A 17,374-nucleotide genomic window follows, 5' to 3' on the forward strand; every position below is an offset into this window, starting at 1 on the left:
TGCTCTGTGGTCTGTGACGGATTAATCAGTCTTGGCGTTGAACCTGCGGGGCCGATATATCCGTCATTGGCGTCCAAAAGGTTAACATTCCTGACAGCATACCAAAAACAACCTATAGTTGGTCAAGCAAATCTTGTCAGTAAATAGGAACAAAAAAAACTATACTCATCCTTTTCTTTTGTGTGCTAGTACTAGTGTAAGACAAAGATAGTATTATTCTGTCTGTCTATGTTTGAAATAAGGCAGTCCTTTGACAAACTATACGAAAAATTTGGTGGGGTTATTTGTTACTCACCATAAACCATACTAAATTTGCGGTGGAAAAAAAAAGTGAGATTGTGACAAGGACAAACAATAATAACGCTTTCTCTGCTACTCCTACTGAAAGTTCCATAAGAGCATCTCGATCGATCATCACCCGGCTCTACCATTTCGTCTCAGTACTTGTACCTCGAAGTGTCTAGCAATCTCCCAAAACAAAACCATAAACAAGCGAAAACAGGAGAAAAAAAAACAACTGTCATGTCAGTCGTTCTACCAACCACCTACGTCAATGTCAAAACATTTCTGGAAAGGGGAAAAATAAAATAATAAAATTGGTACTTTCTCATTGAGTAAGTAAGTGCGTAAATAGTTTTAGATCTTTGTTGAGCGTATAATGATATCTTTTAGAACTTAAAAAGTGTATAAATAAATCGTTACGATGAGTAAGCATATGTATTCTACCGCAAACCTTAGTGACAAAGAATTGAAAGAACAAGGAAACAGACTTTTTAGTTTGCGTCGTTACGAAGATGCTCTGAATTGTTATACGAAGGCTATAGTAAGTAAAACAAGTTGTATTTTCATATAAAAGCTTCCCAAGTCCTAACAGTTCACCACAATAACTAAATACAATTTCTAAAGATACCAGATACCAGTGCTTACCTAAGCGATTCAAGATGATGATTTGAATTTGAAATCGAAAGAATGCAAACATGAAAAAAATATTGGTCCTAGTTGAAATTGTTTGTTATAGTTTCTGTATGTTTTAGTCAGTTCTGGACTTTAAAGCTTTGATCTGATCAAACATGCAAAATACATTATGTCTGATAAAAAAAAACAACTTCTAAGTAGAGTTCCTAAAGTCCCAGCCAAAAACAACCTTGAAATTTTCAAATTAGACAAGAATTTTAGTTATGCAGATTAATTATCACATCAGTGGGAACTTTCTTTTGTTTCCTACCCTATTTTATTACATTAATGTTGTTTAAAGTGTAATACTGATAGCTAATTATGCAGTAAACTAATGTGGAAGTGTGCAGATAATAAATAATTAATCTTGATATGTTTAACCACCATGCTGGAGGCAACACCAGGTTACGCACATAGCCCATTGTAAAGTCCAGCTATAGCTAAAAACCTTACACTGTCTTTTACTAACCATACAATATTCGTATATATATATAGCTTCTAATACATTGACACTGGCTAAACTGTCCCACTGGACTGAAGCCATTTCATTTTAAAAACTGAACTCCATTATAGATAAAGAATCCATCAGTCGGCACATACTTCACAAACCGAGCACTATGCCAGCTCAAGATGAAGCGTTGGGAAGCCACTTGCCAAGACTGCCGCCGCGCACTTGACATTGACTCTAACCAGGTTAAGGGACACTTCTTTTTGGGACAAGCTCTGGTGGAACTTGAGTTCTATGATGAAGCTATCAAACATCTTCATAGAGGTAAACATATATAAGTACTCTTTTATTTCAACTACACAGTTAATTAATTAAACATAAGTACTGAAACTAGCCAAAATATCTTACAACAACCAAAGAAACTCCGTAATAGATGGATACAGTCTAAGGTAACAACGTGCCTGGAAAATCAATAAAATTTGATTCTCAATCAGATACCACCTTTGACATACTCTTGAATAGATGGAACAGATTGTGATGAAAATCATTCTAATACTAAATTAATGACTTCTATGAAATTCATTAAGAAATATAAGCATAAAGGGGACAAACAGCCTCCTAGCCCAGTCCCGGATTGGGGAAGGTGAAAAATATAAACTACCTATTTGTTAGATTTATCATTATCTAGTAACACAACACAAGCCTTGTTGAATTTACTGTGCAATTTTTTAACTTTTTTATGTTAGTATGGAATACACCAGTATCCCCAGCTCTACATAACAGCTGCCATACATGAGGCGGGGACAAATGGGATTTATTTACATAAAGTATCTATACCCATCTTAAGCTAATAGCAGGGTCCACACATAGCGAGCATACGCGCGAGGCAATTTCCTCGCGCAAAAAACGGCCAGTGTAGACGTGCTTCGGCCGATCCGGCGCGCGTGAGGCACGTCTAAAAATGTCGATACTACACGCGCGCCTCGGCCGAGGCACGTCTACACTGGCCGTTTTGTGCGCAAAGAAATTGCCTCGCGCGTATGCTCGCACTGTGTGGACCCGGCTAATGAGGGCTACGGTTTTTGTGCTCACCAGTTGGCGCCACTGTAGATGTAGGTTTAGAAAAACAGATCTCAAAATTCTTCTATGCTTATTTTTATAAAATCAATACGTTCTCATATGCACAAACGTATTTTAACGTCTAAATGTGTCATTTTTTCGACCTGTTTAATTTTGCATATATTTTAGTTAGCACTTTTTTTAAACCACTAACATTTATTGAGCTATATCTATTGTTTACCATGATTAATCAAAGATGGACAAAGATTTACCACAATTATGAAAAAGGAGTGAAAATTCCCGATAGAAAAGCTTGAAACCCCCAAAACTTCTATGCATTTCACATTTTCAAATACCTCCATCTACACTAGCGCCCCTAGCGGCGATATTAAACGCGGTAGCCCTCATTAAGTTTTTATTCCAAACAAAGATTAATTTTTTTTCCAGCCAATGACCTTGCCAGAGAGCAAAAACTCAACTTTGGTGATGACATTGCTGCACAGCTCCGTATTGCCAGGAAAAAGAGGTGGAACGTTCAGGAAGAGAAGAGGATCACACAGGAGATTGAACTTCAAACATATTTGAATAGGTAAGAACAAATTAAATCCTTCTAGAATCTCTGATCACACAGGAGATTGAACTTCAAAACATATTTGAATAGGTAAGAACAAATTAAATCCTTCTAAAATCTCTTCAGGGTCCTATGTCCCTGACGATAACCTGCTAAGGTCATACGAATGACAAAACCAAAATTAGTTACTGAAATTTGAATCTATAAATGTAGGAAATACAGTTGATTTTGTTTAAACGAAACAAAGTAAATGTAATTTTCTTCCATTTGTATATGATCAAAATTCCATTGAAATGAATAAGTAGGTATTATAGCTAAGGCCGTGCCCATGTCCAGACCAGGTTACTCATTTCGCGGTTATCACTCTAATGCTAATCCGTACGCCGCTACGGTATGTGAGCGAGACAGCGCTAAGCACGTATATGCTCGCACAATCAGAGCCGCGTACGGATCGCATCGCATCCTATGCCAAGACCCCATATTCCATTTGGCCTTGGTCAGCATTTAATAGTAAATGTCTAAGAATTCACCTCTGGTTAACACTTCTAGATTGAATTAGCTCGGTAATCTTATTACGTTTCCCGCCCACGGTTTCACGTATACCTAACCTAACCTTTGACATTTCCTGCCCACTTGCAGGTTAATAAGTGAAGACATGCAGCGTAGAATAGAAGCCTTAAAACTAGAGCACAATAACGAAGAGGATGTTAATGTAAAAACGGCGAAAATAGAAGAGGAATGTGTAAGTTACTCCAAGAGGAGTTTCATAAACGCATGTGAACTGTCATACCAAACGGAAATCTTGTTCTAAGAAATGAAGTTAAAAAAGTATTATTATATTATTATATAGCCCTTTATTCCATAAGAAGTTTTATATGGTTTTTGTATTTGTAATTTAGATGTTATCTTCTATATGGATCCCTCTTTGGGTGTAGGCCTCCTCCAATTTTATCCAATCATCTCTCTGCTTCGCTTTCTCCATCCATTGTTTTCCAGCTGTATGGACTATGTCATCTGTCCAAAAGTATTATTAATCTTTATTAATATATAACAATTTAAATGCGTTTATAAAACGGCCTACAGTTCTCTGAGCCCTTATTTCATGGGTCCTGTATACATTATCGAATGCCTTGTTGGCGTATAGGTACTTACATTCTCCACGTTGTGCACTTACGGATGATATAAGTAAGTTATTTTAACCCGTTACCGTTAATAGAATTTCAACCTTAGCATTCCGATTTAAGGTTCAAATAGGATTGAACTTTCGGCAAATGTCACTAGTTTTCAAATGAGTCATAAAATTGAACTATTAGGAATATATATTTGGATTTTTTTGAGAAAACCTAGTTTCTTACGGACTGCAAAAGGGTTAATCAAAGATGCGTGCTGTGTAACTCGAATAAACCAAGACTGATTTTTTTTCCTTCTATTTTGGTTTCAGAATAACTACACCAGTGAGCTAAACAATTTATTTGTCAAAATAGATGATAGGAGAAGGGTAAGTTCATTTGCAAGCTTTTGTAGTTCATTAGAAATCACACTTAAAATTCACACTCACTTAAAAAAACAACTTGCAATTATTCAACTATAGAACAAATCAAATATACGGGTTATCCAATCTGCTTTTTATCGATTTCCCATACAAAATTCCACCCCCCTTTTCACCCCCTTAAATGATGATTTCTGGGATAAAAACTACCCTATGTCCTTCCCCAGGACTTAAACTATATCTATACCAAATATCAACTAAATCGGTTTAGCGGTTTAAGCGTGAAGAGGTAACAGACAGACAGACAGACAGACAGACACACTTTCGCCTAATTATAATATTAAGTATGGATTACAGTTTATAACTTAGAATATTATTTTCAATTTTAGAAACGTGACGTTCCCGATTACCTATGTGGGAAGATAAGTTTTGAGATACTAAACGAGCCGGTGATCACGCCGAGCGGCATCACGTACGAGAAGAAAGACATTGAAGAACATCTTGAGGTACCTATGTTTATTTGTTTAAAAAAATCTACAAAGATTACTAGCTATCTTATGCATACATGATACTGTATTCTCATTCTTTCTTATAGGTATGTAAGTACACCTCTATATATCTCTCTTAAGAAGTCGCCTGGATTATGGTAGTTTTATTTATGGAAGCTGTGCTATTTATCATTTAAAGAAATTAGACATTTTGCAAAATAGAGCTTTGCGTGTGTGCGGAGGCTTCATACGCAGCACTCCTGTTATAGCTATGGAAAGTGAACTCTCCATCCCTCCTCTGGTTGTGCGCCGTTATTGGTTGGGTTGTAGATTTTTACTAAGAATTAGATCAAGATCAAACAGCCCCATTATTTCCGCGTTACAGAGCATTTTGACTAAACGGTACCTATTTTCTGTTATAAATTTTCCTTTGTTAGCAAACATTTATGATGAATGGAAAGATTTACCTGTGCATCACTGTGACAAATTGGATATGTACTCTTTGAACACGTGGGTGTCCTCGGTTGACACCAGGTCATGTATAATGGATAGCATTGATTATATTGATGTCCCTAAGCGGCATCAACAGAATGAGGCGTTGAGAAATTCTACACTGTACTGCACTTTAGAGTGCTTACTGAGAAGTATGTCCAATTTCATAAAATATACACTGATGGTTCGAGGTGTGTACAAGGTGTTGGAGCAGCTCTGTTTGATCCTCAGTGCAATGTTTCACTCATGTGGAAGCTGCATGATGACACGTGCGTTATGCGAGCTGAACTTGTAGCTATTAAAGAAGCTTTGTGTTATGCAAATAATCTAGCTAATAGTGCTCCAGTTGTAATACTATCTGACTCAAAGAGTGCACTTCAACACCTTAATCGTTGTGTTTATGGACAAAGAGGCATGCCTGTTGCATATGAAGCTCTACAGTTGATTCATGAGTTTATTTGTAATGATAGAGTTGTTAAAATAAAGTGGATTCCTTCCCACGTAGGGTTAGTAGGAAACGAGGCAGTAGATAAGCTTGCTAAAACCGCTGTAATGGATGGCTCTGTACTCGATTCTATACCATATTCAAGTGAAGTAATTCCCAGAATTAAAAAAAGATGTTTACAGAAATGGGAATACCATTTTGGAGAACAAGCTTTATCAAGGGGTGTTGGAATCTGGTACAGAACAATTCAAGATAGACCCTTGTGGATACCCTGGTTTGATTCTGCCAACCTCTCTAGAACAGTGTTAGTCTCAGCTTTCCGAGTCCGGTCCGGACACATCCCTACAAATAAATTTCTGTGCATGATGGGTGTTAAATCGTCACCACTGTGCGCAAACTGTCAGAAGACTGATGACTTGTCTCACGTGTTGTTGGAATGCGTCCGGAATTCGGACTTGAGAAGAATAATTTTTGGTAGCCTGGGCTCCATGCACAATGGACAGATCAATTGTTGGTTGGCAGAGCCTATATCGGACAAAGCAATCAGTGTTTACCACTTTATTGACCTCTCCCTTGAGTAGGGAACTATGATAGCACCCATGAGGCTGACATGTTCACCTAGAGTGTCCAAAGCCTCCATAAAAACAAGATTAAAAAAAAAAAGGGTGCAAAGTTGTATTTTACCCGCGAGTGTAGAATTGAAATACGAGCAAGCGAAAGGATTCTATAGGTGAACCACGAGCGAAGCGAGTGGTTCTAAAATAGAATCCTGAGCGTAGCGAGTGTTTCAACACACGAGAAGTAAAATACATTTGCGCCCGTGTGTAACACAAAACTTTTCACCTCACTATAGCGAGGAAAGTGCCACATCCGCACGTTAGATCATCTTCATCACTGGAATCACTCATTTCTTTACGATATTATAACAGAAAACTCTGGAAGTTGTGTATTTTTACGCGAGTCGGTGAGAAAAGGTTTTAAGAGCCAACAGGAGTGGTCATTTCTCCATACAAACGTACTCGACTGTTTCCTCCGTGGTTTTTCAAGCTAGAGCAATGATTTTTTCAACACAGATTAATATTGTCAATATCTGTGTCGGTGTGTTTTGCTTTTTTTGATATTTTTGTTTTTTAAGGCGCTAGAGCCCTTCAAACATGGCCAAAAATGGCCTCACTGACTATGCCGCAATAAGAGGCGTGGTATTCAAAACTGATATCAATTAGCCAAAAAATCAAAACAGTCCGACACAGACAATTTCATAATCATTTAGATTTCCAAATTTGGTTACGATTGGTTAAGTTTTGGAGGAGGAAACAGTCGAGTACAAAACCTCGATTTTTGAGATTTTTACGCAGGATTTTTCGCCACAGCTGCAGTTGTCCTTATCGCACTAATTTTAGGGGCGGGGTCAAGTTTCTAAATACGTACACAGACAGAAAAGTGATGGGCAATAGTCGACATTGAATGTCGATAATCTAGTGATGTGATAAGATCGATAAACCATAACAAAGTCGCGATTTGCCTCTTAGTAGGCGAAGTAAGTAAAGTGAGTATGCACTTTGGCCTCAGGGGATATCGTTTAACACGATTTATTATTCCTTGGTTCATACAAAGCTGAGCTGACGCACTAGCTACGAGATTAAGTCCTGGCTACCCCAGTTTGCCTCTATTTCTACATATCTGTTGCTATGAGATCAAATTTGGTATAACTTTTTTGTAAATTAGGGACAAATAATTTATTTTAGAAATAATAGTTCTACATTTTTATACACAAATCTGAATATATAAACGAAACATTAAAATTATATATAATTTTTGGTCACTGTTTGCTCTTTAGAAGCAAATTGTGGTGATTTGCACTAAAAATTAATTACACAATTTAGTCAATTTATTCTTTATTTAGAAAAGTATCAGTTCTAAGTACGTATTCATACATTTGATTGTAAAAAAAATTAGTAATACTTTGGTTAAAATATTGTTTTATATTTTACAATTTTCAGTATTATTCTAAAATTTATTTTAAACAAAGTATTAATTTTATTAAAACGTTTATGACGTGATCTTATTAAGTACGAGTATGTATATGAAAAGGGCTCCACGAGGCGAAATACGTTTTACGCCAATTATTTTCTTTTTTTTAATTTACAACAAAGAGGAAAGTTCGAGAAAAATGTGGTTACTTAATAATTGCCTAACTTGTTGAAAAAATAACTGCATAATATCAACTTATAACCGTAGTATATTCCATGATATGTTTTAAATACACCATATTTTTTTCTAATTTTTAAAAGAATATTTAATACCTTTAAAATAATATCTGTCTGTCTGTCTGTCAATCTATCTGTCAGTCTGTCACCAGGCTGTATCTCATGACCGTGATAGCTAAACAGTTGCAATTTTTACAGATAATGTATTTCTGTTGCCGCTATAACAACAAATACTAAACACAGAATAAAATAAATATTTAAGTGGGGCTCCCAAACAACAAACGTGATTTTTTTGCCGTTTTTTGCGTAATGGTACGGAACCCTTCGTGCGCGAGTCCGACTCGCACTTGGCCGTTTTTTGTTAATAGCTTTTGAATTTTTTTTATGTGGGAATAAACGCTTCGAATACATTTTTCTAGACAGCATTCCGAATCTAATGAGGTATCATACATATTTTTCGGAGTTGTTAGTATCTCTATAAGTGGCAGCCGTACAAGCCCAATTTCAAAGAAAAACCGCAAATCGATGTGCAGGTTAGCCGTTTGGCACACGCATACTAAGACGTCAAAACAAAATTTTTGACCCGCAGTTCCTAAAAAAATCCCTTAGGAGGGGTGTGCTACAACATTATTTTTTTTGTATGGAAAAAAAACATTTTTTTCTCAATAACCTATCGTGTGGTGTGGTATCATACGAAACGGCTTTTTGAGGCGATTAAAAGTATACCACATCATTACATTTTAGCCATTTTTCTTAAATTGAAACAAATTGTGGTATTCAGGATCGCTTCAAAAAGCCCTTTCGTATGATAGATAAGAGAAGAATACGATAGGTTTTAAAAAAATATTTTTTTTTTATACAAAATAAAGTTTCAGCACTCCCCTCCCAAGGGAATTTTTTATTTAGGAACTGCGGGTCAAAAATTTTGTTTTGACCTCTAGTATACGTGTACCAAACGGCTAACCTGTACATCGATTTGCGGTTTTTTTATGCGAACAGCGTGCACTATATTTTTCACCACCTTGAACGTTTTGTAGACTATTGTCCCAAATTGGGGTTTCATATTTATTCCGAAGAGGATTAGGAGCTCTTCAAACATACCTATTTTTATCAAAATCTGACTCATAAATAAAAAACGGACCATTAATAAAACTGTATAATTACATCAACGTAAGAAATGTCACATATTTCTTTGTTATGATAATTTTATCTAACCTGAGGCTTTCTTTTTTTCTATTCAACGAAGCCGGAGAGCGGCAAATTTGTTTTTCATCACACTTGCTCGAAAAGATCTTATTTCATGCAGGTGTACTGAAGGGAAAAGGCCTATATTGTTCCCGCGGGAGTTATAGCTTTCTTTTTTTAATTAGATATGTCACTAATTCATACGAAGTACGAACCAAGTAAGTTATAAGTAAAATACTTTGTTTAAAGTATAAGGGTGTGTAAGGGAGTTTTACTTCTAAAATACTAAAAATTATAATTTAGTATTTTTTTTATAATATTTAATTGGATTAATTTAATAGCCGTTTAAAATATTTTTACAAAAAAAAACAATCGCGGCTGAATGCCGAAGGTCTGTGCCTTAGATGCCTAACCTGTCAATAAAAACTTACAATCGTTTTAAGCATGTATATTATTATTGTATATTTAATTTTAATTTTATAAATTTTGGTAAAATAAAATCAGTTATGGACTTTAGAAATATATAATACAACTATGAAATTATTAAAAGTTAAATAAGACACTGTCAAATATATTGTACATATATAAATTAATCTTTAGATTTAAGATAATTGCCGTGCCCTACCAGGGCCCATGTGAAACTATTATATATGTAACACCTGTGTACCATGGATGCAATAAATAAATATGAAAATGAAAATATGAAATGACAATATGGCGGACGAATGTTTGAAATGTCACCGTATTTTAAAATTATTTCCCTGAAAATTTAGTTTTTCATCACAAGTGTAACGAAAACCATTGTGTGTAACTCCGGGGGTAAGAATATTGTAAACTCCTTTACAAAATCTCACTTACCCCCTCGTTGCACAATGTAGGTACTAATAGCACAGCGTGCCGAAAGTTGATACTTTCCGCACGGAAATCAGAAAAGAAACGATTGTTTTTTTACTCTCCTGTAAAATTCAAAATGTTAATTGGATTGCAGGTTGTAGAAGGATATTGAATTCAGCTACCTAAAATCAAGAAGTTAAATCACAATAACAAGAAATAAGTAAACGCTCAGTGGTGGTAGCGAGCTAAGCTAACGAGTTATTAACCGAAGAAAAAGTTTGTAAGAACTAGGTACCTATAGCCTATGATATGCCTATATAGCGGGCCGCGACGCGACTTGCAAGCACAAGGTCCGCGACCGCAAATGACGTGCGCGTCTGTGTGCGTGCACCACACACACGGGGATATGGCGGCGCCGCCTCCGTCAGCGCGACGGCAATAATCACTTTGAAATCTCAAAATTGAGAATTCGCTAAGCTCCTGTTGGCTCTTAAGTAAAAAATTAGTTGACAATGTTGACATTTCTGATGTATGAAATGTCAATGATGCGTTTTAAATTGCATCGACTCAACTTGTGCGTTCAGAATGATATTTAACATCATTATAAAAAAACAAACGTTTCTTATGGAATTTTAAGGTTTATGACTTAAAATCATTAAATAAAGCTAAATTTGGTATTTTTTATTAGATTCTCAAACCATTTATTTAATGATAATTAATATCGAACGAACCATTATCATGAGCGTCTTACGTTTTGTTATGTCAAGCTACTTAAACACGCTCCATCCAAGGTCAAATTACTTTCCCCACTAGTGGATAAAACGCGTTTTCCCCGCTTGTATTGAAGGATAAATGACAACTTTTCGAGCTAGTGAGGGGAAAAAAAGTAAACACTGATAGCAGTCAAAATTATTTTATTAAATTTTTTATTCAACCCTTTGAACGCCTATCGTGTACGGCGCGCCATCTTGAACCTTCATTATTCATAATAGGCCCCCACCCGCGTGTGCCCCGCGCGCGCGCGCGCGCGTGTTGTTGTGTGTGTGTGTGTGTGTGTGTGTGTGTGTGTGCGTATTATATATACGCATATTATATTATGTATAATAGGGTATTTGACAAATTTTTATTAATTATATCAGTCGATCAGGTTTGTTTTGAGGATCAAATGTCTGTATGGGACCCATTGTCTTAAAGCAATACAAAAGTCACAAATGATAGTCAAAGTCTGGCACCCGCACTTTACTGACGAAACGCTTCTAACAAAATGGCAATACATCGTGAAGTCACCATGTAACGTCGCTATTGCTTAGAAGCCGTTTCGATGTATGGAAAACAAGGAAATTGCGAGGTTGTCGGTGAAATATTGCGTTTATGTATATTGTTGCAATACAATATTTTTTTGAAATAAAATATAAGGAATCGAATGGTACCATTATTTTGTTCCTATTTGGAAGTATATTTTTTTTTACACAGGCCTTGGTTTTTTATTATTATTCCCATATATTTTGATATATTGTGATAAATTGCTCATTTTCTATCTATCAAACAAGATAGTTATAAAATTCAACATTTGTCAACAACCTTATTATCGTTCATAATTCATTGGGCTGTACCCGCGCGCGCCAATTGACGTCTTTGGTGGTCTTACTAAGGTAGGAGGGTTTGTGTGTAGGAAAGGAGTAGAACCATGATTAGAAAGTTGATTTTAAATTTTATAGGTATCGTAACACGGCAATTTTTTTAATTATGGATACGAGTTTAAAGAGAAGTAGCCGTATTTGTTCACAACTAGAATCTATTCTATCGCAGCCTCAGTTTCATTCGTCTCATTTATACCCAAAGTCCGTCTAAAAGTATTATTTATTTAAACCCGTTATTAATTTTTCAAATTACAACGCGTTCACCTCTTATTTTTATAATTGTATATTTGTAATTTTTATCGTATACCATTTCGCAGCAGAAAATCTGAGTTTTTGCATGTTATCACTGTTATTCAACTTCAAACTACTATTTCAGCGCGTCGGCCATTTCGATCCAGTGACGCGCGTGAAGCTAACAGCGGATCAACTCATCCCTAACTTCACAATGAAGGAGGTGGTCGACTCCTTCCTTCAGGAGAACGAGTGGGCGCTCGACTATTAACTGGTTCAACTTTATGTATGGGTAATTCATTTTAAATTGTCATGTTTTAACATAAAGCTGGTTCATCGTTGCGTGTCGGTGGAACTACCCTTCTGAGAAAGCAGACTTATTGATTGTGATGCGTCAAGATTGCTAACTTGGAGTTGGCCGAAGACGAATATTCGCCTGAATTATTCTCACTCTCACACTAAGCAAAATGTGAGACAAAATACACATTGGACCAAGACATTGGACAGATAGAATACCATCCTAACTAAGGGCACGATTATTTCTTAGGCGTTACATCTCTTTACAATCAATTTACTTAGTGAAAGTAACGTCAGTGTGGAGAAACTAAAGCGTTCGGCCATTCTCAGCTGCGTGTGCAAGCGGCGTGCCGTTTTTCTTAAGGATCTGTATATTTCAACGCACATGTGCATATTCACGTCTACGCACACGCATCCGGTGTGCACAGGCCTTAAATCGATATTTTAACCCTTTTGTGAACGGCGGCTATATTTTGACATCATACGCTAACAATATAGAAATAGGATTTACCTAAAAACATTTTTTTTTCAAAGATGTTTTTGTATACTCATTTCATAAATTTTCAAATAAAATGTTCAGACCACTAAAGGGGGTATCGATTTAAGAAGTATATAATTATTTTGGTATGTTTTAAGAATTGTTGAATAATGTTTTCCTTCGGAAATTTCGAACGGTTTATTTTCCTTAATATTTAGATAACTTTTTATTCATACAACACCATTTTTGTTATAAGTATATCGGGCTATTCCCACCAAGTTGTGACCACTGGTTAGGTTGGATTTTCTTCACCTTTTACCAAGAATGAGAAAGAAGTAAATTGGTGGTTACTTCTGGATTTTTTTTCAGTTGTTTTTAGTGGTAACAGATAAAAAAACCAGATGGTAAAAACTTGGTGGTTACATCTGGAAATAACTCGTGTAGTCAAGGGAGTCATTTAGCTCCATATAAACACATTTAATGTTGACACTATGATCTTGCACCAACTTGGTTCTGTTTCGCCCAATGCTTGACTGGTACAAGTGGAGACAAAGCCTTAAGGCGTTAAATCCGCTTTAGCTTTTTAAAACAAAAAAACTACAAAGCGAAACTTTGGAAAACAAATAAAATTATTGATTTGATGATGATTTACTTTTGCATTCAATACATTTGCACCTAAAATAAGTTCCCAGAAAGGTTTGGGTCTGTCACTTACTGTCAGAATTTAAGTTGACCCACAGGGATGGCAGAAAAGGATACTTTACACGTGTCAAATGAGTCACTCTTTATGAGACACCAAAACTATTTTTACTTTGGAATTATTAAGAGAGACGTATACTGTGACGTCACTATATGTATTGTGATATATAAATATATTGCGACCTTTATGTATGTTTTCGCTTATTTGAAACCATTGGGTGCATTGGCTGCTGTAAAAAATAATGTATCTATTGTAAAGCAGCCTATTATAGTTATCGTTCTAATACTCTTTCACTTTCTACGCCAATTGAATTATTAAATTACTTTTAATATTAAAAACACCCGTGTATAAATTAATGTAAATATTGTATTGATTTATAATATTTTAAGGACCATTTATCAATCCAAACTGCACAGTGTTTACCTTCGTTTGTTAACACATAAAATGTATCCGTTCCATCCATGTTAAGGATCCCATGCCCCAGTGACCTACGATCTGAATCCCTTAGTTTTCTAATGTTTTTTGTAGCTTATCATATTAACAGCAACGGCTTTAAACAATATAGTATCCCATATTTACTTCAGAGTTCATTGTCTTTGAGACGTTTGGCATCAAAGTTGAATAATTTTAGGCCATAACTTTTGTGTTAATTAGTTTAAAATTAAAACCTCTGACTAGTTTTTAGAGACGTCAAAACGAACCGAAGTATGTAGATTTCGTATATGTAAGATCTTTCACAGCAATCGAGATACGAAAAAAGTGTTTTTTAGACGAATGTTTAAAAAAATCTAGAAAAAATAAGTATTCAGTTCTTTCAAAATCCGGTAGACAAAAATGGAGATAAAAGATTGAAGAACCGATAACTGTTTGTCTTATAATTCTATATGTAGTGCAAGTGTAGGAGATACGATCCAAAACTTGTCAAAAATCGATGAAAACCTCGGGTAGCCCTTTCAAGTTGCCATTTTTATTAGTAGTAATAAAGTCGAATGCGTATTTTTTAGACCACTATAAGTATGCTTGTTGGAGCAGCTTAAAAATTATCAACTACATATATGACAGTTTCGGCAAATGTAGGGTAAAACCACCATTTTTAATGGTAGTGGGAGGGAAATTTCGGAGTTACTCGAGCGTGTCAGATTAAGATATGAGTGATATCTTGCTACCCGTGGAGTCTACCTTAACCGCTTTTAGCCGTCTATGTCGCTCCGTTGGTTGGTGTGGAGTTGGCGGGCAGTTAAAAAAATCATTAAATAAGTATATTGTGGATTTGGTTAGTTTGGTCCACGTTGATGCTAAAATTGTGTTAATATTTAATCTGACAGTTAGTTGCTGTGTGTTGTTGTTGACGGTTGCAAGTTCGAAACACATTATCCGTCAGATCCCCTCTTGGGCTCCCCTACCATAAGTAACCTTACAGTGATTTGTACGCTTTACTGTATTTTAAATCAAGTGTCCTAAAATTGCGTGCCAATATTTGCATTATCCTTATCATTGTGTTTTTTACCCTAAATGTGGCCAAGTTTGTATGCCATTATCAGTTTTCATTTCTCACTTTTCCGTGTAGGATTATCATTGAAACGGGCCTTACCAATATTAAAAACCAAAATATCACAGCAATATGGTAACATATGAATTTTATAAATAGTTCAAAGCCATAGCTCATAATATATACTTACTTTGAATGTACCGTGTTCTCATTTTACACAATAGGTTATAGGTACATATAGATATTTTGTAATAGACAATTCGGTTGATATCCCATATAATATTTAAGATCATAAAAAACAGTTGTTTTAAAAAGAAAATAACGATTTGTGATATAAGTTTGGAAAGTAAGCAATTTCCAACGAGAGGCGATACCGGGAAGCACGAGCATATGCAGGTGTTTTTTATACTAACCCCGATTGGGATTAAGACAAAAATAATGCGCGCTTAATTGTTATTTGTAAATATTTCAGTCTGGTACACTACTCTTATCAACTACATTGTATAACTTCTTCATTGATTATTAAAAATAAAAACTGTCTTTCAAATTATTGATCTGTGGCTTACAAAATGTGAAAGATGTAAATACTCGTCTGCTACTCTGCAGCGGCGCCACCATAATGAAAATCAATTAATTACATGGTGAAATTATGTACCTGAAACGTATAGATCGCGGACCAGGAACAGATTTCCATGACCAATCGCCTCCCGGGCAAACTCGTATAGTGGTTAACGGCTATGTATGATGAACCCTCGTGAACCCTGGTGGGTTGAGGAATGGCAGCAAATCAATTCTATAAAAAAAAAATTAGTCATCGCCTCCTGCTTGATACTTTGTCAGATGATAGTTTAGATGCTATTGAAAATAAACAAAATCGTCAGCCGATTGTATCGCTATGGAAAAACCGTCAGCTGGTCACATGAACATGTAAAAAAGAAAATTCTTTTCAGTCATCGGCGTCATCGCCTCCCGTTTGATACTTTGTCAGATGATAGTTTAGATGCTATTGTTAATAAAACAAATCGTCAGCCGGTTGTATCGCGGTGGAAAGACCGTGTTACGCGTTTCGGTGGCTGCCATTCCTCAACCCACCATGAAGCGGCAGCTGACGTTCACGAGGGTTCAACATACATAGCCGTTAACCGCTATACGACTTTTCGCCCGGGAGGCGATGACTGACGAAATTTGCGCCTAGCTCGCGGTCCAGTATGATATACTGTGATCCCAATAGGCAGATTATAAATACCTAAACTTGGTAAAACAAAGTCATAAAGTGGAGACTGCCTTGCGATCAAAAAAATCCGGGACTCTAAAGTCGTCAGAATCAGGTTCATATTCACAACTAATATATAATTGAGGATATATAATTCGAATACATTTGTATTTACATTAAGTAGCGAGATTACCTATGTGTATTTAGATTTAAGAAATATAATTATATAGAAAGTTACAAAAAAAATGGTTGTTTTATTTTACGCCTGTTGATTGTATTGGAGAAAAACGAGGAATGCATTGCTTTTTACCGTATTTATAACAACATCATGCATTTAGTAAGTACGTTTCCGGGACTTTAGTCCCGGATAAAAATGTTATCGCAAGGCAGTCTCCACTTTATGACTTTGTTCTACCAAGAGTACCAAGGAAGAGAGTGAAGATTATGAAAAAGCGCTGTACAAAAAATTCAAGGTATGATGGAATATATTCGGCGAAAACACAGCGGTTCTATTTTCAGTAGATAGTAGTATATAATTACAAATTATAAAAATAAACCGCTATAATATGTGCATCCGGTAAAAATATATACCAGATCATGCATGCCCGGATTTTGTCCTGTACAGTCTTTAATATTTAAACAACATCTTTGGGTTTATTACAGTTTTATTTAGTACCTAATAATCAATTCTATATTTAGATTTGTACCTATTGTGACGTGATCTTACGCCACAGTTACGATGGATTGTTAGCTAAGTTAGCAAGCAATGCATGCCCGGATTTTGTCCTGTACAGTCTTTAATATTTAAACAATATCTTTGTGTTTATTTTAGTTTTAATTAGTAATAATCAATTCTATATTTAGATTTGTACCTATTGTGACGAGATCTTACGCCACAGTTACGATGCATTGTTAGCTAAGTTAGCAAGCATTCGGTGACTTATATATTTATGATTTTCACAAAATAAACGTTGTTTTGTATCCGACTTCTTTTAATTCTGGCCAATCTTGAAATTTCCTGTAGCTAAAGTAAATACGGTTCAAATATGGTTTGTCAAAAATCTTTAGTGCACGGTCTTGATATAATAAAAGGTCTTTGGTGGAGGTAGAAAAAAACAGGAGGGGAAGCAACTTGTCAAATGGATGTCAATCTC

At 35.7% G+C, this 17,374-nt stretch overlaps 1 protein-coding gene across 1 annotated transcript; it reads left to right on the forward strand.

Moving 5' to 3' along the window:
- Positions 1-546: 546 nt before the first annotated feature.
- LOC134744342 (E3 ubiquitin-protein ligase CHIP) lies at positions 547-17,169 on the forward strand. Its single transcript, XM_063678117.1, has 7 exons — positions 547-823; positions 1,528-1,726; positions 2,909-3,050; positions 3,672-3,774; positions 4,474-4,530; positions 4,911-5,027; positions 12,189-17,169. The coding sequence occupies exons 1-7, from the start codon at positions 704-706 to the stop codon at positions 12,312-12,314; spliced, it is 864 nt and encodes a 287-aa protein (XP_063534187.1). The 5' UTR covers positions 547-703; the 3' UTR covers positions 12,315-17,169.
- The last annotated feature ends 205 nt before the right edge of the window (positions 17,170-17,374 follow it).

Source organism: Cydia strobilella, chromosome 9, assembly GCF_947568885.1.
Source record: "Cydia strobilella chromosome 9, ilCydStro3.1, whole genome shotgun sequence".
In the NCBI taxonomy this organism is placed as follows: domain Eukaryota; kingdom Metazoa; phylum Arthropoda; class Insecta; order Lepidoptera; family Tortricidae; genus Cydia; species Cydia strobilella.